The following is a 27,926-nucleotide window of genomic DNA, read 5'->3' as shown; positions in this document are numbered from 1 at the left end:
TGGGAGTGCCTGAAACTGCATAATTTTTGGAAGAACGTGACTCTTGTAATAGGCAATATCTTGGGCTATCAATTACCACACAATTTTAAAACTGTATATCTTGGGAATATTAGAGAGTATGTTCTGTACGACGACTTGTATTTGACAAAAATCCTATTGATAGCTGCAAAGAAAGCTATAACAAGAAACTGGTACAAACTGGATCCGCCTTCTTCAAAAGACTGGTTAAATATTGTTGGAGAAATCTATGCAATGGAAAAAATGACTTACATTCTCAGATTAAAGGAAGATATATCATTGCTAAGTGGGAGAAGTGGACATTATATGGCACGTAGGAAAATTAATGAACGAACAAAACATTTATGGTCTATGACTCTGTATATCTATTGATGCATGCCCATATAAAAGTACGTATATAAGCTGGAGTATGTATGCTGCGGAGTAAAGGCAGGCATGCATACGGTAGTTGATTAGAATTGGCACCCACACCTTTTGTTCGCTTTAGTTCTGTTTGTTTTGACTGTGTGCTTGCATGGTTATTTTTCCTGTAATGCAATACATGTCTATGTTTAAACTGTGACAAAACTATCAATAAAAATTACAGTGTCAAAAAAAATATATATATATATTTAGGACGGCTGCACGTAGAAAACAGTTTTCATTAATCTTGCGCTTTTAGTTAGCAAATATAAATAAATCACGTCTTTCAATCGCCACAGTCACGAGCAGTTTTAAACTGCGGAAAAAATGCACGACTGGTTTCCACGGTAATCAGATTGTTACCGTCGTCACGTGTTCACGCAAACCTGGTGACGTCACACATAGAACGCTTCCCTTTGATCCTCAAAAATCCTTAAACAGACCTTTGAGTTGCATGACGCACGCTAAAAGCTTGTTTTAAGCGCTATAACGCAGTACTGCAAGAATTAAGGAAAGCAATAGAGAACTCATCATCTGTAAACATGTCAAACTCCGTTTGGGGCGCGATTTGCACTGTGGGCACTTATGCTCACAAAATTATGAGAAAAACGTTGGGATTTGATGACCAACGTTCACCCACTGCTGACCAAACTGTATGCGAGGCACCTGAAGTTCGCTGTGGTAACCAAATTTTACACGCGGAACATGAGGTACCATTGCCAGATCAGCATATACCTGAACCCCGCTTCAGCAGCTGCAGAGGACAGCATAATCAGAATAGCGGTTTAAACCAAGTGTGTGAAATTCTTCACCCTGAAAATATACAGCAGCAGCCTTCTGTGATTCAAAGACATCAGCTATGGGAAAATTCAAATCGAGATGCATCAGACCCTGCTGAATCCAGGACCTCAGACCTAAGACCCAGCCAAAGAGTCTCAGAACACCATGATGAAATTGTGAACAGAGACAGGCCTCCTTTGGAAGGGAGAGAAGAACATAATGGGATTCTTCATAGAGGGGTTTCTATCATCAGGAGAGGAACTGGATTTTTAGGACAATCCATTACCACAGTGTCTAACATGTGCAAGTTAGCAATTGTGGCTATTCATCCCATGTTCTGGAAAATGGTCGAAGAGGTCAGACATTATGTGGCACACCTGATGTCACGTGCTGTAGGATAGTGATGGGTCGGTCGTGAACAAAATGGCTCTTAGAGCCGGTTCTTTGACGTGAACGACGCGAGCCGGCTCCTTGTCGCGAGCCGTGGGTTTTTTTGTTCTTTCTCTCACCCTCTCTCTCGCACTTTTTTCCCGCTTCACTCACCATGCGAGCCTTGTGCTTAGGGTTGCCAACCGTCCCTTAAAAAACGGAATCGTCCCGTATTTAGAAACAAAAGTACACGTCCCGTATTGAGCTAATAAGGGACGCACTTTGTCCCGTAATACAGTGATAATCAAAAGTGGTCTATAACTTTTAATGGAATTAACGCTTTGTTGGAAAACATAATTCCCAGCCCCTCTCCTGCTTTGTGACCAATGAGCTGACAGCACACTTATGACAATTCGAGTATGACAATTCAGATTACCGCTTATCTCATTGGTCGAGGAAAGGTCGCTTACGGAGAAAATACCGGAAGACAACAGATGACCACAACAAGAAGCATGGCCAACAGGAAAACAAACGCCGACACTGCGGTGCAAGTCTCGGACGACAGTACACCTAAAGCTGGACATACACTGTGCGATTTTCAAACTGCACGATTGACTCGCAGGGGTTATAAGTTTGTAGGTCACGATGCAGGGTCTCACACTATACCGCCCGATGCTCTGATGCGACCTGAGTGCTCACACTGTGCGTTCATAAAATGAAGGTTATAACAGAAATTCTGTCGCTCGCTCTCCCTCTGTCTTTCACTCACACAGACACGCACACCACCACCATCAACTTTGCTAAATTGCTAATGAAAAACATTGATCAGACAGCTGTGATTGAGCAGCAATGTAAATCCAACTATTTTCACGGTTGTTGTGGTCATGATAATTTTGTGATGCCACATCGAAAAGGCTCTTCAGGAAAGCTCAAAGAAAATAAATGGCTAAATGATCATTTGTTTCCCATATGGTCATATCACAAAGAATATGCATCTGCTTAAATCAAATTCAAGTCAAATGGTTAAAAAATAATTTCACACACAAAAAAAAAAGAGCTACCACACTGGGAAGGGTGAAGACAACTGGGTTGCCCGGCCCTGGCCACGAGGTGTCCCTTATTTATTTTTCAGGGGGTTGGCAACCCTACTTGTGCTTTACCCTGGGAAGAGGGGGGAGGGGCGGTAGCTACACTCAGTAGCACAGGAACAGAGCAGGAGGGAGAGAAAGAGAGCCAGGGACAACAACATCACATTAGAAAGGTATAGTAATCATCCACAACTATTTTCAGTTGCGGATGATAAAGGATTCAGAAAGTTTATTCCTGCAGGCCCATATGACAGAGAATATGCATGTTCTTTTTGTTTTCATATTATAATTTATATTTAATTGTGTTATGGTTTGCAGTGTTTTGTGTTGTTTCACTTTAAATTTGTAAAAGGAAAAAGTTGAAAATTTAAATAGTTAAAAGTTGAAATGTGAATAGTTGATTTTTGTATTATATGATTTATTTATTAGATTTTATGTGGAGTGAATAAATAAAAGTATATTTACGGTGGCCCCTACAGACAAAGCACATACAAACTTCAAATCACGTACGAACCCTGAAGCACGTACAAACTCAAAAACACGTAAAAACCCAAAAACACGTAAAAACCCCAAAACACGTAAAAACCCCAAAACACGTAAAAACCCCAAAACACGTAAAAACCCCAAAACACGTAAAAACTCCAAAACACATAAAAACACGTACAAACTCCAAAACACATAAAAACTCCAAAACACGTACAAACTCCAAAACACGTACAAACTCCAAAACACGTACAAAAGACAACAGAAGTGCTCCAGGATGATAGGCACAGTGTTGAGCTTTTGTTACCTAGTGGCTATCCGATTGTTCAGTCTGACGTCACTAGCCGTGTCTGGGTCTAAACTCCGCTGCAGGTCCATATATCAAACCATCATTATGGCATTACTGAGAGTTGAAAAACTGTCTAAAGTCTTTCATCTTTAATAAAATGATCAGCGTTCTGCTCTACCAGGTGTAACAATTGAGTTTAACATCCAGGCATCCATGAAAACGGAATTTATGACATTTAACGGAGTTAGAAGTTAGCAGGGAGTTAGCTCGCTAGCTTCTATCTAAATACAATATAGCATGTCCTGGCTGCGGGGTTTTGGAAACAAATTCAAACGTACAGCTCTGTTATCACTTCCAGCATAAATGAAGACAGAAAACTAAACAGCAGTGACGTTTGTAGGGTTACTGAAGTTGGGCTAGCTGGTATTTAATGATGTGCTACGTGACCGCTAGCGACACAGTTATGTTAGCATAATATAAACAAGCTAACTTTTTTCCCCACTCGATAAAAGTTAACGTGAGTGTTCTCGGTGGTCAGGAACAAATGTAATCGCATGGCAGGATGCTGTAAAAGGACCAAACTTCAGCCAGGAGAACAACTGAGATAATCCACCCACAATACGAGGTTAGTCATTCATATACTGCTGCATGGGCTGGGCTGCAGTTACATCCTAAGGTTTTAAAAACTGAGCTTAAATAAATGATTAGTGGTAATAAAAGCCGAGGGAGGTCAACAGGGATCACTGACTGTTTTAGGAGCTTTTTGAGATCAAATAGAAGAAAATACAAAACATTAAACATGTTAACAACACAAAAGCCATATTAAACGCAGACTACTTTAGACCCGGAAGTAGGATTCGTCGCGTCATCACTGAACAACCGGATACAAGCCAGCAAGTACCAATGACCGGATTTGGTGTGTGGTAATAACAGGTAAATGAACTTTTTTTTTTAAATTTATTATTTGACTATATATGAATGCTTGTGTATAAATACACAAACAATACACCTATGCTTTCATGCTTTCAATTGTGTAATTTAAGTGATCTAAGTAGCTCTGTTTTGGAAGTTCAGTTCATGCTAGAAATGTGTTTTGGAGTTTGTACGTGCTTTTTGGAGTTTGTACGTGTTTTGTCTAGGGGCCACAGCATATATTTATATATAAACATATATAAATAAAACCACTTTTTTTTTTACATTAGTAATTCCTTTTGTGCATAATTTTATATTATTGTTAATAATAAATTAATTAAAGCAAAAAAACCAACCTGAAGAGCCGGTTCGGAGCCGAAAGAGCCGGATCTTTTTAGTGAGCCGAACCGAAAGAGCCGGTTCTCTAAAAGGAGCCGGAAATCCCATCACTACTGTAGGAAGTATTTGCGTTTGCCTTGAAGAAAATATAATCTGAATCAAACATTATTCAGCTTTAAATATTGTTCAGCTTTAAAGTTACTGTGCAACTGTGTAATAAAAATGTGTGCTCACGACTTTGGCCTTGAGAGCGATAAGAAGCGAAGAGACTAGAACACCCAAGGCCGCTTTCCTTTTATGGAGTTGTTTTTCTGCTAATGCAGCACTTGCCTCACAACCCCCTCCTGTAAGTTTTAGAGAATATATACCCATCCTCACAGCAAATATTTGGAATCTCTTGATGTGAGCTGTTTTGAGAGCTTGTCTCTGTCTGAATAAAAGTTCACTGATTCCCCATCTGCAGCAGGTGTCCGGTTGTCTTCATTCTCCGCCAGCCTGGTTAAGTCAATTCCTCCTTAACATCTAAAAGAACCTATTTAATGAAGGAAGACGGGTTCACTTTGTGTTTAATATTATTCTATTGCTGTTGTTGTTTTTTTTTATATCCTTCAATTGGCGTCACGAACAGGATCCGCTCCAGGGCAACTGGAACGGGGGGGAGGACATCAGCCGTGGTCTGAGTGAACGGAGTTTGGACAAAAGCTGTGTACACACAAAAAACAAGGTAAGCAGACCTTTTATTTCTGCTATATTGAACATTATAAAAATACTTAGTGTCCAAACTCCTAGTAATCCATAACCAAAATTTTCTGGCTTACTTAAGGCTTGCTGAGAATCAGACAAGTGAATAAGAGATAAGTGAATAAGAAATAAGTGAATAAAGATAAAAGTGAACTGAGGTCTGGCCACGGTTGCAGCCGACGGGTTTGCTCTCCGGTGTCGGATACATACCTCAGCAGGTCTGGGACCTTGAAAGGGTTTATTAGTAACGCCTTTCTAAACAAATTAAAAGGTTAAAGGCCTTGAGAATATTTTTTAGTAATATTCTCTAAACTACAGAAGGGTTAGGAAGGCCCAGAGGACTTTATTAGAAAAGATCCTCTAAAACTTAAAAAAGAGAAGTACTGGTTGGAGTCCATAGGAGGGGTCCCTTTGATCAATAGGAGAAAACGGATCTCTTCTTAAAACCCCGATGATTTTAGTGTTTTAAATGTTTTGATGTTCTGTTTGATATTGGACACACATAAATACACGCTGAATGCTTGCTGTGGAACACTGGGCAGGACAGTTTGGTTCTCCGTGTTCACAGATTACACAATTAAAGGAACTAGGTTCCTCTTTTGGTTAAAATAATACACCACACATAGAATTTTTTTACACATTTATTACATACATAAGGAGGGTAATGAGTGACTGCAGGTAATGTATGAAGTGTGAATGAGACGTGTGAACAAGGTGACAACCAACTAGCACCCCTATCAGGAAGCTCTAGGCAAGGTTACCCGCCAGACTCCGGTTTGGTAGAAGCTTGGTAACACCTGAAGGGATATTTCAGTGCTGACTCACCTTTAAAGCAGCGCCCCAGCTGATTAGTGCCTAACAGAGGCAGAAACCCAGCTGGCCCAAATTCTCCTTTAAAATCAATAAAAGAATACTCCTCCATTGACAGTAAAATGGATGGAGAATTAGATCGAGAAACTAATGATGATGAGCGGGGTGAGACACAGAAAGGAAGCAGTTTTAAAGTACTAGAGCTTAGTAATGAGGCCGTTTTCAAGGCGGCGTACTTGAAACGGTAATTGATCAGCAAGGCTAGGCCTGGGCTATAGGTGCTTTTAAATTAGTCAAAAAGTTAGGGGTAACCTCTTCTGGCATATGTCTATGCGGGCCCGTGTGTAAATAGAACATAAATTACCGGTGTGTGTAAATAAAGTGTAAAATAGTGGTATAAACTGTCTGTTGAATTTCTCCTGAGTGTTGAAAAAAGGAAAAACTCTTTTCTGCTCTCTCTGAGAGAGGGGCTGTGTGTGTGAGACAGGAAGTGTGCATGCCCATAGAAGGAAAGAGATGAGGTAAACTCTGTGCAGATAGACCGAAGTAAAAAAAAAAGGAAAAGGGTCTCTCTCTGTCTCTGTGAGAGAAAAAAGGTGGGGGCCGAGTGAGCCCGCGGGGCCGAGCGGGTCCGCGGGAGCGAGCGTGTATGCTGTATGAGGAAGAAGGGAGTGAGAGGGAGCGAGTGAAAAGAGTAATCGAGTATTTGGTGATTTTTTTATTATTTCAGAGGCACTGGGTAAGAGTTTTGACTTTAGCTGTGAGAGTTGTGAAAAGGGCAGGTTTTTCTTTTGTTGTAGACTGTGGGTAATCGGTGTTTTTCTGCCTATTGTGCTGCGTGGAAGACACAGAAGTGTAGAAATGTTTGTGGTTTATCTTTGTTTGACGTTTTATATAGAGTTGGTTGATTCAGGGTGATTTCTCCCGTTTAAGGGAGGAGTTGCATTGTGGTTATGTTAAAGCTTTGCTGTAGGGGTATGTGTGTGATTTTGTGCTGGCTTCGCATGTTTAAATGGATGCATAGAAGTTTGTCAGTGAGAAATTGTTATGGTGGGGTTTTAAAGTTAGTAAAGAGTCAAACAACGCCCGCTGTTTTAAAAAGGCCCAAAACATCATAAAAGACACCTCACATCCTGGCCACTCCCTGTTCGAACTGTTGCCCTAAGGCAGACGGTACAGGGCAATCAGAGCAAGGACTAATAGACTCAAACACAGCTGTTATCCAACTGCAATAACACATCTGAATACTACAAAAATGTCCACCATGCCACTCTTGTGTTAATCTATGCACGGTCTGAAGCATGACGGTGGGAATACTTAGTATTTTAAGTATTCTATCTATTTTATTGATTGAATTTTATTGTTTTTTTATATTTGATATTACTAGGGATGATGCAATGATCGGGGACCATTCTTAATGTCGTCGGTCTCATGACAATGACAATAAAGTTTTTGATTTTGATTCTGATTCTGAAATACACCCTCCTCAAGAGTTAAATGATTTAGGCAGTTATGTTTATACAAATACTAAATGTATGTTTAGTGTCTTCATACAGGTGTTTTTTCTTAACCTGGAAGCCTGAGTACGGCAGCAGAAGACAGGCCAAGCTTTGGCTAAAATTCACGGCTGGACACCAGAGTTGTCCTCACCCCTCCCGGTAAAACAAAAAAGAGAGAATGTAGTTTGAGGCGGGTTTTTCTCGCTGAACTGCTCTGGGTGCTGTGTCCCTGAATCTCACCAGTGTTAACCTCTGGCGGAAGACATGGAGAAAAGGAAAAGATGTTCCTGGTAAATCACTGAAACAAATAAAACCACACACAACCAGAGAAAGATATGAGAAGGGTGAGGAACAGACACATGTGCGTGTTAGAGACATGCCTCGTTTGAGAAAAAGTTAAAGTAACCCATATACAGACGCACCCATACATGCAATGAAGAAACAGCTTACATACATGTGCACGTACATGCAAGGTTAAAGTAGCGACACTTAACATACACCTGTTTTTAAATGATATAGTTTATACATTACTGACAATTAAACGCTTTGGGTTGCAGGACAACAACGTAACGTCAAAAGACAAAGACGCTGGTCTGAGGATTAAGTGAGGACACGACAAATTTAGTGGTTAAAAGGGTCGACTTGGGACATGTTTTTGTTGATTGTTTAAGACAAATGACTACTGAATGATAGGAAATTCCTTTTTAGGTTTCTAAACAGGATCTTAAGAATTTTAACACGTACCTGTGTTGTCCTGTCAACTTGAGGGGTTATGAGTTGATTATATGGTGAAAAAAAAAAAAAAAAAAAACAAAAACAAAAAAGGGGGGAGACGAGATCTCGTTGTTTCTCCCCTCTCGGGATAACACAGCCAACACAGCACAGCCAACACAACATCATTTTCCTGTTCGCCTGTCTTGTTTTGTTTTTGTTTTTTTTCTGAGAGCCGAAGCTGACCTGGACTCCTACCCTCCCCTCTACCATCGTTGCCCTCTCCGCGACCATCTTTGACCCTTTGACCCCTGAAGGCCACAGCAGCTGGACTCACAACAACAACTTGAGGATGTCAACAGTGCTGCAAAAGAGTGATCTCATGCAGCAGAGACGGAGAGCACTAAACCTAAAGCCCGTTTCACTACACGGGGGAAATTCCCAGGCTGCGTCAGCTGACAGAGCTGTGACGAGACGCGCATTAAGCCCGGAGGAAAAGGGACGGTGAGCAGAAGGATGCTGACCTCTGAGAAGAGCCAAACAGCAGAGCTGCAGAAGGCCGTGGAGCAAAGTAAGGACAACATAAACAGACCCAAAGAGGAGGGGAGGACCCTAGGCCATGCGTCAGGCCGCTGGTTTACCTAAACTACAGAACAGGAAGGTGATGAACACAAACATATACCAACACACGAACACACACTTCTGCATGCGCCTACTTAGAATGAAGGGAAACACACACATGAACACTTATGCACTTGTTGAGGGAGTAAAAACTGATACATACCCATGCACTAAAATCAAAATGTTGATTTAATTTACTAAGAAGTGACACACAATGCTCCAGCTGCTGCAATGAAGAATGCTTTACTGACAAAGGCTCAATGCTGCACACAACAAAGTCAAATACAGAATTTGCTATAATAATAAGCCCAGAGGGCATTTGTGTGGTCTGGGGAGCAGAGTCCGGAGCGGTTTGGTTATGAAAATGATGCCCGTGCGAGATATCTGGGGCTTAAGGCCTCGACTTAATTGTTTACTCTACACTAAAAAGAAAAGAAAACACTCTGAGCAGTGGTGCAGAGTGAAAACGAGGAATTAACAGTGTGAGTTTTATTTCAGAGCGCCACGTCATTGTGATGGAGATTTAATAAAGGAGGAACACACGGACAAAGAAGAAGAGAAGGGGGGGGCAGCCCTTGAACGCGATTGCCTGAGGCATTAAAGTTCTGTACTAAATTCTGGTTTCCAGTGTGAGAAAAGTCACGCAGTGCCAGTAGTAGAGCTAGGTTGAGTGATGATTCTAAATTACTGTAAGTAAATCATCGTACACCGTTCAAGTTTCATGAAAACGGGGATCTAGACTTTGTTGAACCCTAGGCAATTTGAACAGGTAAAAGTCGAGTGACCAAGTAGCAGTTGAATAAAAGTCATTGAATAAGTGTTGAAATAAACTGGCAGAATTAAGAGAATTAAAACATTTCAAGAGCTCAACTTACTTAATGGTTCAATTTTGTTTCACGAACGCAAAACATATAGGTTTATGAATATGAAAAGGTTGAGGTGGTGTTGATTTGACTCTGTGTAGGTTTAGGTTGGTATTTTTATTGATGGGAAGAATATTCAGTGACAAGTCCTAAGACCCGGGCGTCTGCATTTTGTTTTTGTTATTTTTCATTTTATTTTGTTTTATGTTTACTGATTTTTGTTTGTGAATCTTTTCTTTAAGCAGATCTGCACATCGGAAATTACAAGCATTACACGTCGGCGAGAAAATTGTTGTAAGTGAGTTTCTCCGCATTGAAATGGGTTCTGGAGGAAACACTTGTGGGGACAATTAGAAACGAGAGTCCCTGTTTAAAAAAGGATTCAGCGAGGTAATCCAAACTCAAGTTCTGGTTTCTTTTTGAGATGACGTCATTTTGCTGAGTGTGGAAACTAGATGCGACGACAGGTTTCACTATCAGCAAAGAACGGATGAATGGATGAAAGACTGGGAATAAAAACAAACGGACTGACTGGTAAAAGATGACAAGACTTGACCATGACTCAAGGTTAACCACCTCCACCTAGATAGGATAAAAGGGTGGATGAATTTATGTGGGTTTCTTTTACAGGAGTAGAAGGATGACAAAATATTCGAGGATGAGTGAACCTGTAAATGCCATTTTTGTGTCTTGTGTTGCTTACAGAGGTAACTGCGCAGCGTTACCATTTACATTTTCTTCCCTACAGGGTTACAGTTTTAATGTTTTTCTATTACAGGATTTCTGGGCGGATGTGTGAAGAAACGATGTTTATGGGTTAGGAGTTGGGGATGCTATTACACTGTATTCTGGTGAGAGTGTTGGGGGAGACACACCCTGTCTCGAAAACTGTGATTCTTTTACAGGAAATGTTTTATAGCACCTATGGAATGAGGATGTCTGACTACGGTCAATGTGCTGCTAATGTTTGCTTTGCTTTGGTGAGAGGGGTGCAGTAGAAAACAGACAAGTGACATGACAACAAGTAATAATAACAGATAACAAATTTGGGGACAGTTTGACCTAGAGCCCACTAACTGGCCATTAGGGGCTCTTTCTCTCATTGCCCAAAGGGTGAATAAAGCAAATTGTGGCAATAATAGTGATTTAATGATTGGAGAAACCTGAACATGATACTTGTCTGTTGAGCTGAATCGTTTATTACTCTTATGATTTTCCGGTGGGACTATGAAGATTTTTTGGTACAGATTGCAGGTTGTTGCTCTTTAACTCCTAGAACACGCCCTTGGCGAGGTGAGGGGAACTGGACCACCTTTCTCTGACCCATCATACTCTATTAGACGACATACAAGCTAAGTAAACATTTCTTGGCCCTTTCCCCCTGAAATGACAGGCAGGCAAAGATGTTGCGTCTTTGTTTGCTTCCTGGCCCTGGGTCTCATTCCCATTGGCATAATCCTGATCTGTGAAGGGCCCCCGACACTTGTGACACCTTGAAGTTCAAAAGCTTCGCCCACTTCTGACAGTCCCAATCTGACAAATGTAGCCCCTAGGGTCTTGCCCACCACTTCCTCTCCAGTTTTACCATATTCACTTTTGAATGTCCTTAGCAGTTACCGTTCTGAGTTTATTTTACGGTTGATTTATTCTTTCACATTTTCACGTTTATATCTCTCATTATTATAGTATACTCTGTACTCTCCACATTTTTATCATTACTTATGCTTTTTGGTTGCTGAGTTACAGGAACTGTTAATTTTGTGTCACTACCCTGGTTGCACTAACTCGTTGTACCCTTGTGTGCAGGACAGCTGTTACTGCTTTCATCGGGAACCGAGACTGCTTGCAGCCGACCCCTGGGCAGGGTGGTGCCTGGACTCTTTTCTCCTCATCTGCAATGACAGATAAAGACAAATGAAAAGACCCGAGGAGTTTTTCGAGCCAGGCTTCGACACGTCTCTGTGTTCCTTTGAATGTTACTTATTTTTGTGTGTTGACCCATTTAAGATGGGTCAAAAGGGGGATTTGAAGAAAATATAATCTGAATCAAACATTATTCAGCTTTAAATATTGTTCAGCTTTAAAGTTACTGTGCAACTGTGTAATAAAAATGTGTGCTCACGACTTTGGCCTTGAGAGCGATAAGAAGCGAAGAGACTAGAACACCCAAGGCCGCTTTCCTTTTATGGAGTTGTTTTTCTGCTAATGCAGCACTTGCCTCACAACCCCCTCCTGTAAGTTTTAGAGAATATATACCCATCCTCACAGCAAATATTTGGAATCTCTTGATGTGAGCTGTTTTGAGAGCTTGTCTCTGTCTGAATAAAAGTTCACTGATTCCCCATCTGCAGCAGGTGTCCGGTTGTCTTCATTCTCCGCCAGCCTGGTTAAGTCAATTCCTCCTTAACATCTAAAAGAACCTATTTAATGAAGGAAGACGGGTTCACTTTGTGTTTAATATTATTCTATTGCTGTTGTTGTTTTTTTTTATATCCTTCAGCCTTTGCATTTTATTGTTCTTGGTCAACAAAATTCAAGCTATATTAATTTATTTACTTTCATTTTTAACACAACACCTTTAATTTTCCTCTATGGAAATGGAAAAGGTGAAGACAAACCTAATGTCAGTGTCAACTTTATTTGGCTCTAACTGGACTATGACGATTTTAATAGGAAAATAACTAATAATTGGGGTATAATGGGGTTAATTAGGCTCTTACCATCTCAGTCATGCAAACAACAGTTGAAAACCCAGCCAGTCACGGCAGAAGGCTGCTCCTTCCTGAGCCTGGTTCTGCTGAAGGGTTCTTCCCAACGGGGAGTTTTTCCTCCCCACAGTTGCCAAGTGCTTGCTCATAGGGGATCATCAGATTGCTGGCCTGTCTCTAATACTGTAGGGACTACCTTACAGTATTAGAGACAGGCAGCTGTTGTTTGCATTCAAAGCCACATAAATAAATTTGAATTCTCAATGAAATGAATGGATTTGATTTGATTCCTTTACCTTCACAGAATCCTTTTACTTCAGTTTTGTCTTCTGCTTCTTGGTAGCAATAATAGTTTTGTCAATTAAGCTTCTTGCCCCATTCATCCCTATGCTCTCCTGTTTTCTCCTAACTGGCATATCTGACCCGTGGGAGTGCAGACACCACACAGAGAAAGAATGGGACGAGCCACTCTCAGATCAACACTGTCACTGTGGGAATCCTAGATCTTCAAAACTTGTCAAAGGTGAAAGTTCAAAGACGTGTCTTACCTGCAAACACAGGCAGTGTGAACTACACCATTTTTCAGACGCTGGTGTGACAGGCTACGGAAAATGTAGTTATTTAAGAACAGAACAGAACAAAGAAATCAAGGACTTGACTCGAGGGAAGGACATTCAACTGAAGGATAAGACACACAAGCTCTACAGCCTAAGTCCATTTGTTGATGAGCAGGGAGTACTTAGGGTGGGAGGACAAGAGCAACTCTACACCCATATATCAAACATCCTGCCATTATCCCCAAATCAAGTCATGTTGTGTTTACTTATTAAACAGTACCACGAAAAGGTGCAGCATCAAGGAAGAGGAATAACTGTCACTGAGCTGCGCTCCAATAGAGTATGCATTACAGGATGCAGCGATTCAGTTGCTTCTCACATCTACAAGTGCACAACCTGCACAAAGTACAGGAGACATAGTCAAGATCATGGGAGGTCAGATTTACCAGAGGATAGAATGGAAACAACACCCCCATTCTCCTACTGTGGCATTGACTGTTTTGGACCTTTTTATGTAAAAGAGGGTAGAAAAGAACTTAAAAGGTATGGTCTTCTTTGTACATGTATGTGTTCTAGAGCAATACATAATGAAATGTTGGATGACCTTACAACTGATCATTTTATGAATGCATCATGTTGTTTTATTTCTATTTGTGGACATGTAATCAGGTGTGACCAAGGTACTAAATTATTTTGGTGCTAAGGGAGAGCTTTTGAGGGCAGCATGGTGGCACGGTGGTTAGCACTGTTGCCTCACAGCAAGAAGGTCCTGAGTTCAATTCCAACCGTGTTTGCATGGGTTATCTCCGGGTACTCCGGCTTCCTCCCACTGTCCAAAGACATGCAGTTTGTAGGGATAGGTTAATTGAAAAATCTAAATTGCCCGTAGGTGCGAATGGTTGTCCATCCCTGTGTGTTAGACTGGCGACCTGTCCAGGGTGTACCCCACCTCTCGCCCTATGACAGCTGGGATAGGCTCCAGCGCCCCCCGCGACCCTGAAAAAAAAGGAGAAATGGATGGAGAGCTTTTAAATGCACTGAATGATTTTGACAAAGAACAGTTGAAACAATGCAGATGTAAGTTTGTTCTGAGCACCCCTCTTCAAGCCACATGAGAGGTTTTTGGGGAAGGCAAATTAGGACTATTAGATGCGTTTTAACGACTATTCTAGATCACACTTCTAAGAGACTTGACACTTCCTCACTCAGAACGTGTCTTTATGAAGTTATGGTTATTGTGAATAGCACCTAGTAGTAGTAGAGAACCTAAATGACCCAAATTTAGAGCCTCGTACACCAAATCATATTCTCATGATGAAGGCCAGCATTATTCTACCCGCTCCTGGCAAATTTGTGAGCAGGGACCTGTACTTGAGAAGGAGATGGCGCCAAGTTTAGTTTTTAGCCAATTAATTCTGGACAAGGTGGAAGAAGGAATATCTTCTCACTCTTCAACAGAGACAGATCTGGCAAAAAGATAAAAGGAGTGCAAAGGTGAAAGATATTGTTATTCTTCAAGAAGACAATTCTCCAAGGAAAAAGTGGAAACTGGCAAGAGTAACAGAGGTATATCCAAGCGTAGATGGAAGTATTAGAATGGTTAAGCTTTTTCTCTGTGATTCAATTTTGGATAGGGATGGGAAAAGGACTGTCAAACCAGCGTATCTTGATAGGCCAGTACACAAAACTGTGCTATTGCTAGAAGCAGAATAAATGCTAAAATGTAAGCATGTTCCTACTATAATGTGTTTAGGCAGAAATCACAATAGGTTTGTCATTTGGTGGGAGTTTTACTGCCATACTTTTAGTTAACATATTTTGTTTTGCACTATGCATATTTTATATGTCATTAGGACATTTATTGTGGAAATTCTCATGTAGGAACTATTGTACTGCATGTTGGTTCCACTGGTGCACCTGAGGAAGATGCATGCCCATGCTGAGGTATGACCATGGCAAGCTGAAGCTGGAGAGACAAATTTAAGTCAGAAGAAGTTCAAATGTTCTTAAAAATATCTGTAAGGTGTTTATTTCTGCCTCAAAGCATGGGCCAGTATGTTTTGCATATTATATCGATGACTTTATGTCTCTGTTTCACCCGTCTTTCTATTTCATTGAATTTACATTGTGTTTTAGTTCAACGGTTGTGAGTTTGTGATCAAGTTGATGCTGTAACAATATCAACCCCGAGACCTTACAACTCACTTTAAAGCCAACTTCATGCCATCAATAAAAATAACTCTTTGACTTAAAGAAGAGGTGGAAGTGATAAATATGTTTTCCAATAAATCTGATGGCCTACTAATAAAAGCACTCAGTGTAATTTAGACTAAATTAAGTGAAATATATGTCTACTATCAGACTAGAAGACGGAAAACACATCATAAGATGTTAACTTGAATTCTCAGCAACTTTGGTCCTCAGCCAATAAAAAAATATGAAACTTTTACTGTGACGTCATAGAAAAACTCACCAAGGTCAAATCTTATTATGTTTACACGCAAACACATATCATCATTCTCGGGTTGAGCAACGCTACGGCTTCACTACATCTGTTTGTTCTGTACAAAAAGACGTGCAGGTCACTTAAAAATATCTCACCCTGTGTTTCTCTGCCTGTGGTAGAGGTGGAACCAGATCAAGTGGAGCTGATTCTTGAACAGCCTCAAGTCAGAGCTGGATTGACCTTCTGTCACCAGGTACTGATGAGCCCGCTGTGGAGAAACATCACTGATGATGTTCATGAATCCCCAGCTGACTCTGGTAACCTTAATACAGCACAGAAAAAATGTCACAATATTCATTTATGTTGTGATTATTGTGATAATAACAGAAACAGATGCATCTATGTCATCATCTTTGAGCTTTTACACTTAACATAATTATAAAAACATGAGTATAAAAGGTGTTAAAACTCTGATGCCATCTTGGAATACTGCACTTTGTTCATGTCATTACAACATTTCTCTCTTTCTAATCATATATCTAGATGTTATGTCAACACACATTTAATCTACATTATAAGAGTGCCTTTGTGATAAATGTGTCTTTCATTCTTGAATTAACTGGTTAAATATTTAATCTAACTAAACCCTAAAGATGGAGTCAGAAGACAACAGTCACCTGAAGGGGCTGAAAATTGTAAAGACCCTACAGAACAATCAGTAAATGTGAGTAAATCTGTGATTCTGCGAGTAACACACTGGGTTCAGTTTGGAGGTTGAACTCTCACTCACCAGGATTGACAGCTGTCTGTGCCACAGTTAAACTCATGCAGTGCTAATTTAAAAACTCTCAAATATTTTGGACAATTTATATTTTTCTATCACAAAAAATACACGTCTTCATTGAAGTAAACACACAGAGCAATTAATATATATTTTTAAATATAATTTTTCTTTATTTTAATTATCAAATTACAAATAAAAAAAACAACCCACCTAACGAGCCCTGGTCAACCCCTCACTTGAATTTTTGATTTTCAGTTTAAGGCAATTAAATTCAATCCAAAGATTCAACCCCAACAATCAAGTGATTCCCTATGAGCAACGGTGGACAGGAAAAACTCCCTTTTAACAGGAAGAAACCTGTGACAGAACCAGGCTCAGTGTGGGGCAGTCTTCTGTCATGACTGGTTGGGAGGTGAGGGCAAAATAAAACTGAACATAAATGAGAGCACAGTATAGTTATTATGTTATAATTAGCCAATCAAGGTGGGCAGGTAATAAATAGCGCCCGTTATGGCAAGACCTAGACCTAGACCTAGACCTACGTTACTTGCGAAGTTGGCAAAAGCACTCTGTGGTGCTTTCTCACGCCTCACATTCTCAGTCTCTTTCTTTCGTACACTCAACTGCCTTTCAATGTTGTCCATCCTTGCATTAATCATTCTATTTTGCTCTATGAGAGCCTCTAAACGCTGAGCTATTCTCTCCATTGACTAACTTTGTAACTGCTGCAGGGACAAGTGTCAAAAGAAAAAAAAATGTTCCCTGAATTATTTAAATGTAAAGGTATTACCTTTGTCAAAGACTCCTGCTTTGCAAAAACAAGTCGCTGTTACCGAAGACGCACCAAGGTAAACTGTGTTGAAGCACCTCTGTTTATAGACTCATGTGGCAGAGATGGTGACGTCAACCGTCACGGGAGACTGTGACGTGCGGTCGACCGTCACGTCACAGTCTCCCCTTTGAGAAGATCAAAGGATCAAAGAATAGCTCCGTGTCATTCCGCGCATGCTCAGATCATGCGTATTGAAACGAACGGGATATTTATTTATTCATTTTAAATACCTTGCTATATAACAAAGGCGACTGCGCACTCAAAGGACGAGGAGAGTTCAAAATAGGGCTGTTCGATATAACGACACATATGGATGACGATATGAAAAAGTCTATCGCTTCATATTACGGCAATATTTTTTCATGGTTTTTATGGCTGTATCCCAATTCAGGGTCTGCAGCCTTAAAGTACGCAGCCTCAATGGTCCTCAAGGGCCGCGTACTCAAAGACCGCTAAGGCCGGAAGTGCGAGGCTTGTGAAATGGGACGGTCTAGCCTCCGTCGCGCTGCCCAGGTTGCCTAGCAACCATGATAGCTGGAAACGTGTGGTTGACAGAAATTAAGGAGAACATATTTTGTTCGTTTGTTTGTTTCTACATGAGCTTTGTGTGATTTAATAAGCATCTGAGGCTGAGACCACAGGACTGTAAAACATGATTGTTGCATGCTTGCATATTTCTGAAAACATCTTAGTGGTGTGGCAGCCATGGGTTGAGCCAGCCCTGCAAACCCTGTGGATGGACGATGCAGTGGACAGTGGGAGGAAGCATCCTAAAGCTCTCTTTGCAGACCAGCCTGTGTGATTCTCCACTCGCCGACCAGAAAAGACAAACGGCGGGTCTCAGTTGCAGCACCTCATCCATTCTGTATGCATGAAGCTGCACGCATGTATCACCTTCATTCAAAAAAAAGGAGCCAGCTATTTTATTACTGTTGACCTTGTAACATTTATCACTTTAAACATAGCACAAGTCAAAAAGCATACCTGATAGGCAATCATAAGATAAAGCTCGTAAGCACTTACCTGTGGAAGTGCTTCAGTATTTATTGCATTTGGCAGTAACTGTGGTTCTAGCTGAAGCATTTACAGTATTTTTGAAGGAGGCGAATTCATCGTCTTATCTGACAAAAATCAACGCCTTTTCCTGTTATTTGTGACCATTTTGTAAACAAATATGCTTCTTAGAGTTGACATTATTAAAAATCCTGAATTGGTGTAAAAGTTAAAAAAAACAAACACTTTCCCCTCTTTTTCTCTGGTAAAACCTTTTGGTGGGCTGCAAATACTTCCTCTGTGTAGACAGTAGTCGTGTTGTTATTCGCTAACTTAACGGGAAAGCTTAAAATGAGTTGAGGCTTAAAGCTAAAGCTGAAGTGAAGAGACACTGAAGGACTGAAGAGGTCACTACATGCTGAAACAAATCCAGTTTGAAGCAGGTGGCTTTTCTAAGCCCGACTCTGGAATTTTGTTTGCTGTTGTGATGAGAGCAGAGCAGCACGTTTGAATGACTGCGTGTTTAATTCACAGAAACGCCAACGCAGCCATGGGTGTCCTGCTGTCCAAATCCATGGATGACAATTTAAAAAAGCAACAAGAATTCATGCTAACGAATGCACGGCTGCAGGTGAGTGAAAGTGCACCCACTCGCACATCACCTCTGACCTCTGCTGTGACATCTTTCACTAGTGAAAGATGGTGAAAGTGAAAAAGCAAAAAAAAAAAAAAGCAGATTTTTAATTATTTTTTAACACATAAAATTGCCCCAAACCTTCCCACCAAAAGGTTTTACCTTCATACTTTGAAATTGTACTAGTTGCAGATGCTGAAATGATGTCGGACTAAGTTTAAATTGTGCACTTGTTTATTTGCATTATTTTTGTATCAGCTCCATGAGTACAGGAGACATCCACAGCAACTGTAGGTCTGCAAACATTTTTAATCTCTATGACTACAACCAAATCCATTTAGACCCACTACTTTCCCACTACTCTCTGGAGGAGGTAATTAACTACACTGCTCATTGTCTGAGTAGTGTGATCACTGTGCGTTACTTCCTTTGTCCCACACACTGACACAAACCCCTGTCCTAATGACGACACGCATACCATCTTTCTTTTAGTGTTTAAGTATTACTACACACCAAAGTCAAAAACCAGCCCAAAGTGATTTCACAGCAGGTACCACTGTGATTCTACTTAAAGAGGAAACTTGCACAGGTAGAAAAAAAGGTTTGTTACCCTGGTGAAGATCATGCTATGGCTTCTGGACTGGGGTGAGCATACACTCAGCTTTAACCTCACTCTTCTCATTTTTCTAGCTCTTATAGTGTGTTAGTAAGATGTGGATCCAAGTCTGTAAAGCAGTTCTGGAAGGCGGGGATACATATTCTAACATGTGGTCTAGTTCGGTGCCTGATACACAGTTTCAAAAATCTCCTGTGGCTGCTCATATGTACGGTACACATATTTTGAGAATGGACTTCCTAGGAATGAGGAATTGGTGCCATCAAAATGGATTTATAGTAGGGGGTAGAGGTGGGAATCACCATACAACTCGCGATACGATATTATCACAATATTTAAAGCACGATACGATATTATTGTGATTTTTTTTAAAAATATTTTGCGATATTCATATTCTGTACATAAAGATAAACTTTATCAATATTCATTTTATCTAATATCAAAGTCTCACACTCAGTCTTTCTCTCATTTCAGTCAGTTTTATTGTTGACAAATTGAATGGTTTGTATTACAGTCTAGTCCAGTGGTTCTTAACCTGGGTTCGATCGAACCCTAGGGGTTCGGTGAGTCGGTCTCAGGGGTTCGGCAGAGCCTCCACTGCGGAGGTCGCAGAGGTCCAGCCACGCCCGAATTATCGTGTAAATTTGTGATGACACGCCCCCTTCTGGCCATCACTGGCTGCAGACGATCATGCTACACTGCTTGGCCAATCAGGGCTGCGGGGAATGTAGCGCGCGCAGTAGTCAACATGTGAATGTCGTGGTAGTACTTCGCGTGATTTTTTTTTTAACATTTTAATCCATACTAACTATGTCGGGCAAAAAAAGAAAGTGCTTGGACAAATATGTACAATATGGATTTACATGTATCACGGAACGTGATGGGAGTGAGCGTCCTATCTGCATGATTTGCAACGCCAAGTTGAGCAACTCTAGTCTCGCACCGGCAAAACTAAAGGAACACTTCTTGAAGCTGCATGGAGACGGGGAATACAAGAACACAACACTTGCTGAATTCAAGGTGAAGAGAGCCAGATTCGATGAAAGGCCCACTCTGCCTGCTCTTGGATTTGTACCCGTTAACAAACCGATCCTCACAGCATCGTACGAAGTTGCTTACCTGATCGCAAAGCAGGGCAAGCCACACACCATTGGTGAAACACTCGTGAAACCAGCCGCGTTAAAGATGGCAAATCTGATACTCGGAACAGCGGCCGAAGGTAAATTATCACAAATTCCTCTTTCAAATGACACCGTCAGCGACAGAATAGAAGACATGAGTAAAGACATCTTGGCTCAAGTAGTCGCCGATCTGATTTCAAGCCCGGCAAAATTCAGCCTTCAGCTCGATGAGAGCACAGACGTTGCTAATCTAAGCCAGCTTACTGTTTTTGTGCGCTATGTGAAAGATGACATGATAAAAGAAGATTTTTTATTTTGTAAGCCTCTTACAACAACAACTAAGGCAGCCGATGTGAAGAAGCTTGTGGATGACTTCTTCGGAGACAACAATCTTTCATGGGACATGGTTTCTGCAGTTTGTACAGACGGAGCTCCCGTCATGCTGGGAAGAAACTCTGGTTTTGGTGCGCTAGTAAAAGCCGATGCACCACACATCATTGTGACTCATTGTATTTTGCACAGGCATGCATTGGCAACAAAAACCTTGCCTCCAAAAATGGCAGAAGTATTAAAAACCGTGGTGGAATGTGTGAACTATGTGCGAAATAGTGCTCTGAGGCACCGCATCTTCAGTGAGCTGTGTAAAGAAATGGGCTCTGAATTCGAGGTACTTCTGTACCATTCTAATGTTCGGTGGTTATCCCGGGGACAGGTGCTGAATCGTGTTTTTGCCATGCGTGTGGAATTAGCCCTGTTTTTGCAAGAGCACCAACACTGTCATGCAGATTGCTTCAAAAATCCTGAGTTCATTCTCATTTTAGCGTACATGGCTGATATATTCGCAGCTCTCAATCATCTCAATCAGCAGATGCAGGGTGGTGGAGTCAATATCATAGAAGCGGAAGAACACCTGAAGGCTTTTCAAAAAAAGCTAACGTTATGGAAACGACGAACAGAGAACAACAACTTTGCAAACTTCCCCCTTCTGGACAACTGTGTAAGTAAGGTCGAAGATGTGTCTGGAATCGGAGATGTTTCTGTATCCACGGAACTGAAGCAAACAATTGCAACGCACTTAGATGAGCTTGCAAAGTCTCTCGACAGATATTTCCCTACAAGAGAGTCATATCCAGCATGGGTGAGACAGCCGTTCACGTTTGCTGTTGAGACAGCAGATGTCAATGATGAATACCTTGACGAAATCATTGAAATTCAGCAGAGCCAGGTTCAACAGCAACTCTTCAGAACAACAACACTCTCAACGTTTTGGTGTCGACAAATGGACAAGTATCCAATTATTGCTAAGAAAGCCCTGGATTTTTTTATATCATTTGTTACAACATATCTTTGCGAGCAATCCTTTTCGACGATGCTGGACATAAAAACGAAGAAAAGGAACAGACTTTTCTGTGAAAATGACATGAGACTGGCACTTGCCAAGGTGAAGCCACGCATATCTGAACTGGTCTCTCAAAGGCAACAGCAGAAGTCACACTGATTTGCAGGTATGTAATTTGTTGTAAGTTCATGCATTGTGTTGGTTTTGTTCTTTGAACAAGGTGATGTTCATGTACGGCTCATTTTGTGCACCAGTAAAAAAACATATCTATGTCTTGAATTTGAAAAAAATAAAATAAAATTTCACTAAAGAGGGGTTCGGTGAATGCGCATATGAAACTGGTGGGGTTCGGTACCTCCAACAAGGTTAAGAACCACTGGTCTAGTCCAACTTAACTGAATGCAACCATCTGGTACAATTATAGCTATTCTGAACTATGCAATTTATGAAAACTATGCAGCCCATTCAGCAACTGAAGAATTTGAAAGTAAATTTAAAAATATATATAATTTTACATTAAATAAAAAAGTTTTAAACTTAATTAAAATTAAACATGTCTTAAATTAAAATAAGTAAACTGTCATGTTTATTGCTGCCAAAAAAAAAAGTTAAACACATTTGGACACTCTTCCTCAATTTTTAGTCACAAAAAGAAATTCTTCTGTGGAAATACGCCACTGGGCTCAGATGTTCATATTGCTGTCTTAAGCAGGAGGAACTTTCTTTGGAAAGATGGAGTCAAAGAGGGTCAAAGCTTTCTGAAATCTTTCCAAATTACTGTAACTGTAAGATGCTTTTTTAAATGCCTATTTTCAATCCCCTGGCAATATTTCAATAGAATTGAAATCTTAGCATTGGTTAGGCGCCTCAGGTCTTCTCCTTGAGTCCTTTCTTTGTGGATTTACTAGTGCATTTAGGAACATTACTCCATATCCAATTTTGGACAAATCATTTTTAAAAGCATGAGAGCATACAGAGTGCCCAAAAGTCAAAGTTTGCAAACATGCAAAAAAAAAAAAAAACCTTAATCCACAAAAAAACCCTAACATGAAATATTTTGTATTCATCAGGAATACCTGCTGCACATATTTTCCGCATGTATTTGCTCTGCTTTTCTTTCTCACATGTTACATCTGTTTCTTTTCCTTCTTCCAATGTGTAGATCATGATGATTTGTGTGCATCTGTTTTCAAGTTAGTGTCCCGCTTTGTGTTCATACTTGCACCCTTCACAAATGTCACCCTCAGACTGCGTTGGTTCATTTCTGCTTTTTCCAGTCCTGTCCCAGAGTCACAGTCTGCTGCTTGTCTGAGCTTGCCAAAACCAAATCTTTTCCTTTTGATATTCCCACCAGCAGATATGTTTGTCTAGTTTTGAATTGCACATCTACACTAATAGGGCTAATTTATCACTTATGGGTTCGTAGCTATCCCATACAAACAGCCTGTAGAAACAGAAAATGGTAAAGAATGTTATACAAAGACCCTGAAGTCTTTAATGTAGATGACACATTATCATTATTATTGTTGTTATAAGTGTTCATTATTATAAACACTCATGAGTCATTTGGCATCAGCACAAAAATGAGAGGGAGATGGGCAGAATATTGAAGGAGCAGAGGCAGTGAAAGTGGATGAGTTTAAATAGCATCCAACCATCCAAAGTAACAGTGGGTGGAGACGAGTGTCAGCGGTAATTTGTGATGGATAGTTACAGACTGAAAGGAAAGGTTTTTAAGATGCTATGATGTGTGGTTTGGAAAACTGGAGGTGACAGAGTTGAAGATGTTAAGATTTTTTTGTTTGGAGTGACCATGAAGGACATGATTAGGAATGAGTACATCAGAGGGCCATTTCAGGTTGAGCGCTTTGGAGACAAACTAACTAATAATGTGAAACTGGTGGCTGAGCAAAGATGTGCAGTGATCTTTACTTATGTTACGTATTTGTGTATATGGGCATATTGAACTGCTTCATTTTTATAAGATGGAGACCCTGCAGCATCTATGTACTTAGATGCTGGAGTGAGTTTCAGGATAGTTTATTCAAATTTAACATCCTCTATCTTCCATTTACTTCCTTTTTTGTGACCCAGATGAAGCTGTCATGAAAGCTGACCTTTCAGCGAACGTGTCACCCCATTTCCCGTTCCTGCAGCTCATACACATGGTGTGGAGGAGCGGGAAATGCTTTCTTTTCATAATTGCATTCTTCACTCATTCACAACATGGGCCGTTAAAGGGGGACACCCTTAAGTGTGCTCAGACTACTCACTAGTTTGTTTCAGCGGATGCTGGCTTTAAAAGAACAAACACTGTCAATTACAGAAGTCATTCCTGTAATTTCCATTGAACCTAAAGAGTGTACAGCCAAGAGTCGATGTCAGGAGTACGAAACACCCAGATTGTGGAGATGAAAAGTTTGTCACTTCCTCCTTCCCTAGAGCGTAGTGTTTGTAGTTGGCATGTTTACAGCAGTGGATTCCAGGGTTTAGTTTCATGACTTAAAAAAAATTCCAAAGAAACTTCTCAAGCATACATAGAAGTTCAGTCTGTGCTCCCAACTAATCACATCTCTGTTCACGTAATGTACACTTCCTACAAGTTTTTAGGGGCTTTTTTTTAAAAAAGTACTAAGCCTTTGGTGCTTATGGAGATCTCTTTAAACTGTCTGTACTCTCATAAAACAATTAACTGATGAATCAGATGATTATTACAGCTCTGATCAACAGTAATTGACTGAAATTGATTATAACTGAAAATGAAATCTTACCAAGCAGGGAAAATTTTATTTCATCATTTCTTCTTAATTTATTTTTGTGTGTCTGTGTGCGCGCGTGCATGTGCCCAGATGGAGCGCCAGATTCTGATGCAGAACCAGATGAGAGAGCGGCAGATGGCGATGCAGATCGCCTGGTCCAGAGAGTTTCTGAAATACTTTGGCAGTTTCTTTGCGGTGGCCACAGTGGGACTAACTGCAGGGTGAGATTCGAACACCTCACAAAGATCTGACACAAACACACACAGACTCATCTCTGTGTTGTGCTTTTATCTTTGCAGTTAAATATTGTCTTCTGTTTATCATCATTTTTCTTTAGAGCTATTAAAAGAAAGAACCCAGGCATGCTGGCTCCCATCATACCTCTCAGTTTCATATTTGCCTACCAGATGGACAGCGCCTATGGAACGCTTATTAATCGTATGAGAGGTAAAGCTACACACTTACAGGCATCATCATCTTAAGGAAACCTGTTTAACATTTAAAAAGAGGGTGCACAGACGGGTAAATAAATCCTTATCAAGCATTATATAGTGATTCTTTGCTTTGGTTTTCGAGGATTATTTTACTTTGAACAGCAGAACACAGACTCACTATATCCAGAAAACACAGGCTCTAATATACAGTTAGGTCCATATATATATTTAAATACGTGAATAGTGTCTGTTTACCAAAACAATTTCCACTTTCCGCTATGATGGGCATCTATATAATGTGTAGACGCCCAGCTTTCATATGAGAAAATCCACATTCAAATCGGATGAAGGTTTTGGAGTTCCGGCCCCTTAACGTGTGCCCCCCGCTTTTTAAAGGGACAAAAAGTAATTGGACATTTGACTGAAAGGCTATTTCATGGGCAGGTGTGGGCACTTCCTTTGTTATGTCATTATCAATTAAGCAGATAGAAGCCCTGGAGTTGATTTGAGGTGTGGCGCTTGCATTAGCACGATTCAAATGAATACATTTTATTTTATTTGTCCAGTTACTTTTGATGTCCTGAAATGATGGGATTGCATTTTAGTTCTCACATTTTTGTGCAATCTTTTTGTTCAACCCACTGAATTAAGGCTGACAGTCGGCAGTTCAACTGGATCTGAGTTAATTATATTTAAAGTTGTTATATTTAAAATTAATTGTGGTAATGAACAGAACCAAAATGCTAAAAAAGAAAAAGTCTCTGTCCAAATGGACCTTACTGTTTACCAAATAATGCATCTAAATGTTTAACAAATATTGTGTTTAGTTATTCATTAATGACATTTTTAAAAAAGATTGCAGTCACTAATTATACCCATTAAATGTGTTTTTCATGATGTCTTTAGGGGAAGCTGAGAATATCATGGAGACTGAAAATGACCGTCTACAGTTACCTCAAGGGACTCCAACCTTTGAGAGCATAGAGAAGGCCCGCCGTGCTAAAAGCAGCCTCAGCGCCTTCTTGGAGAAATAATGTAATTAGTTATTGTCTAACAGCGTGGTTCCAGAGAGGAGCTGCAGCCACTGTACATTTCGTTTTCAACAAACCACAAAGACGGGGAAGTGGCTCACAAAGAAACCTCAGGTTTAGCTGTCCAAAACATACCCACTCCCTAAACGATACACAACTATACTTTATGTAGCATTAAGGTAAAAGCGGCCTCAGCTCCTTCTTGGAGAAATAATGTAATAATTTATAGAACAAACGTCCTCTATCATGGAAAATTTTAAGGCTCTGCTATTTCTCTCTGTCAGGTTGACCTTTATTGAACGAAAGGCTCCTTATTCTGTCTCATTTCAGTCTTTCAGATACACCAATCGGGCATTACATTATGACTACCTAACTAACACTGTGTTGGTCGCCCTTTTGCTGCCAAAGCGGCCCTGACCCATCACATGATATCTGGCACCAAGATGCCAGGTGTGGCCTCCGTGTTGAATAGTCTGAATCAGTGTTACTCACTTTGCTAGTGGTCATAATGTTATGCCTGATTGGTGTATGCCACATGTTGATCCATGAGTTAAGTTTTATTACAGTGTTATAAGAGCATTGTGTGACCACAGCAGATAACTTGTCTCTAAATATTGCACAATTGCAGTTATATCATCAGTGTTTTCTTTAGGTTGTTATTTTCCAGGGTTTGCTTTGATTATGTATGATGGACTTGAAGGGAAATTGATAGTAATATTAATCAGTTTATGTTATCTCTCTGGGGGGTTTTGTTGTATTTAGATGAACAAGAATACCAGCTGCTATAAGCCTGGTTCATGAATGTAATGATGATGATTGAACAAAGTGGTAAGACAATGATTGTTGGTCAAAGCTGCAATTAGACCAGTGCAGAGCAGAAATTCTCTTAAACACTCTTCATAACAGCTCATTTTATCTGGCTCTTATGTGTAATACGTCGCCTTTAAAAAGCTCCTGAAACACTGATGACTGTTGCAGGTCACTTGCCTCTCTGTTTAGATGATAGACTGTATGCAAAAGATGGACGTAGCATCCAAACCCTCCACTTTTTCTCCTTTACATTCAGCTCCTGCTGTCCTGGAACAGCAAAGGCTTGCCCTTTCTTTCTCATTTCAGTGGCTACAATCCATCCTTTGTATTCAGTCTGTGGTTCTTTTCTATCCAGGTCATAGACGTGTTACTTTCTAAGAAGCTTTGTTTTGATGAAATGCCCTCTGCCAGGCTGGTAACTTTTGCAGTTGCCGATAACCAACAGCTGAAGTGATCAAAATGTAATGGTGCATTATTGGTAAAGATTCTCAGACATTTGTATTGACAGATAAAATGTATTACTTTCAACACTAAAATTTTAATTGTAGGTGTGAGGGAGCTTCAATACAAAGCTGTTGGACCTCCAACTTTTTTAAGCCATCACAGTAGATTCCAAGGTGCTGATATCTATACTTTGTGTTTGACATCTGGAAAAAATTTTAAATTAATAAAAAAAGAAAATTGAAAAGATTTCAGTGTCTGAATTGATCTTTGTGACAAGGACACCCCCTGAATGCAAAGCTGTAGAGCAGGGATGTCAGTGTTTCTGTTAATGTAATGAGATCTTTTAATCTCAAAGAGCAGCAACTTAAGCAGTATGTGGGGTTTGTTTGTTTTTTAACGTGATAATGAAATGCTGCATATTAAATGACATTTCTCAGGATGACTCTTTGGGCTTAAATTGTTAGAAGTTAATGTGTAAAGTTATGTCCTCTTT

General features: G+C 40.3%; 1 protein-coding gene and 1 long non-coding RNA gene across 2 annotated transcripts; both read left to right on the top strand.

Annotated features, from left to right (window-relative positions):
• Window positions 1–2,772: 2,772 nt before the first annotated feature.
• LOC147325805 (uncharacterized) lies at window positions 2,773–12,275 on the top strand. Its single transcript, XR_015130379.1, has 2 exons — window positions 2,773–2,830; window positions 3,968–12,275. It is a non-coding gene; the product is annotated as an uncharacterized LOC147325805 (long non-coding RNA).
• A 6,207-nt stretch (window positions 12,276–18,482) lies between these two features.
• On the top strand, window positions 18,483–27,647 carry LOC147325804 (plasminogen receptor (KT)-like). The gene is made up of 4 exons (XM_086300511.1): window positions 18,483–18,876; window positions 24,805–24,935; window positions 25,052–25,161; window positions 26,055–27,647. Exons 1-4 carry the CDS (start codon window positions 18,757–18,759, stop codon window positions 26,180–26,182), a joined length of 489 nt encoding a protein of 162 aa, XP_086156637.1. The 5' UTR covers window positions 18,483–18,756; the 3' UTR covers window positions 26,183–27,647.
• The last annotated feature ends 279 nt before the right edge of the window (window positions 27,648–27,926 follow it).

The sequence above is a fragment of the Aulonocara sp. 'chitande type north' Nkhata Bay genome, linkage group LG7 (assembly GCF_057382095.1).
Source record: "Aulonocara sp. 'chitande type north' Nkhata Bay isolate Kocher_YH1m ecotype deep benthic linkage group LG7, A_spYH_male_GT1.1, whole genome shotgun sequence".
NCBI lineage: Eukaryota > Metazoa > Chordata > Actinopteri > Cichliformes > Cichlidae > Aulonocara > Aulonocara sp. 'chitande type north' Nkhata Bay.
The sequence above is the reverse complement of the archived record's forward strand: the minus strand, read 5'-3'. Positions and strand labels throughout refer to the sequence as shown.

Excerpts from the sequence above, each read along its gene's own strand:
- LOC147325804 (XM_086300511.1), top strand. The coding sequence starts at position 18,757 with ATGACTGCGTGTTTAATTCACAGAAACGCCAACGCAGCCATGGGTGTC. Across the intron at positions 18,877-24,804 it reads TAACGAATGCACGGCTGCAG|ATGGAGCGCCAGATTCTGAT; the intron begins GTGAGTGAAAGT and ends GCATGTGCCCAG. Across the intron at positions 24,936-25,051 it reads ACAGTGGGACTAACTGCAGG|AGCTATTAAAAGAAAGAACC; the intron begins GTGAGATTCGAA and ends ATTTTTCTTTAG.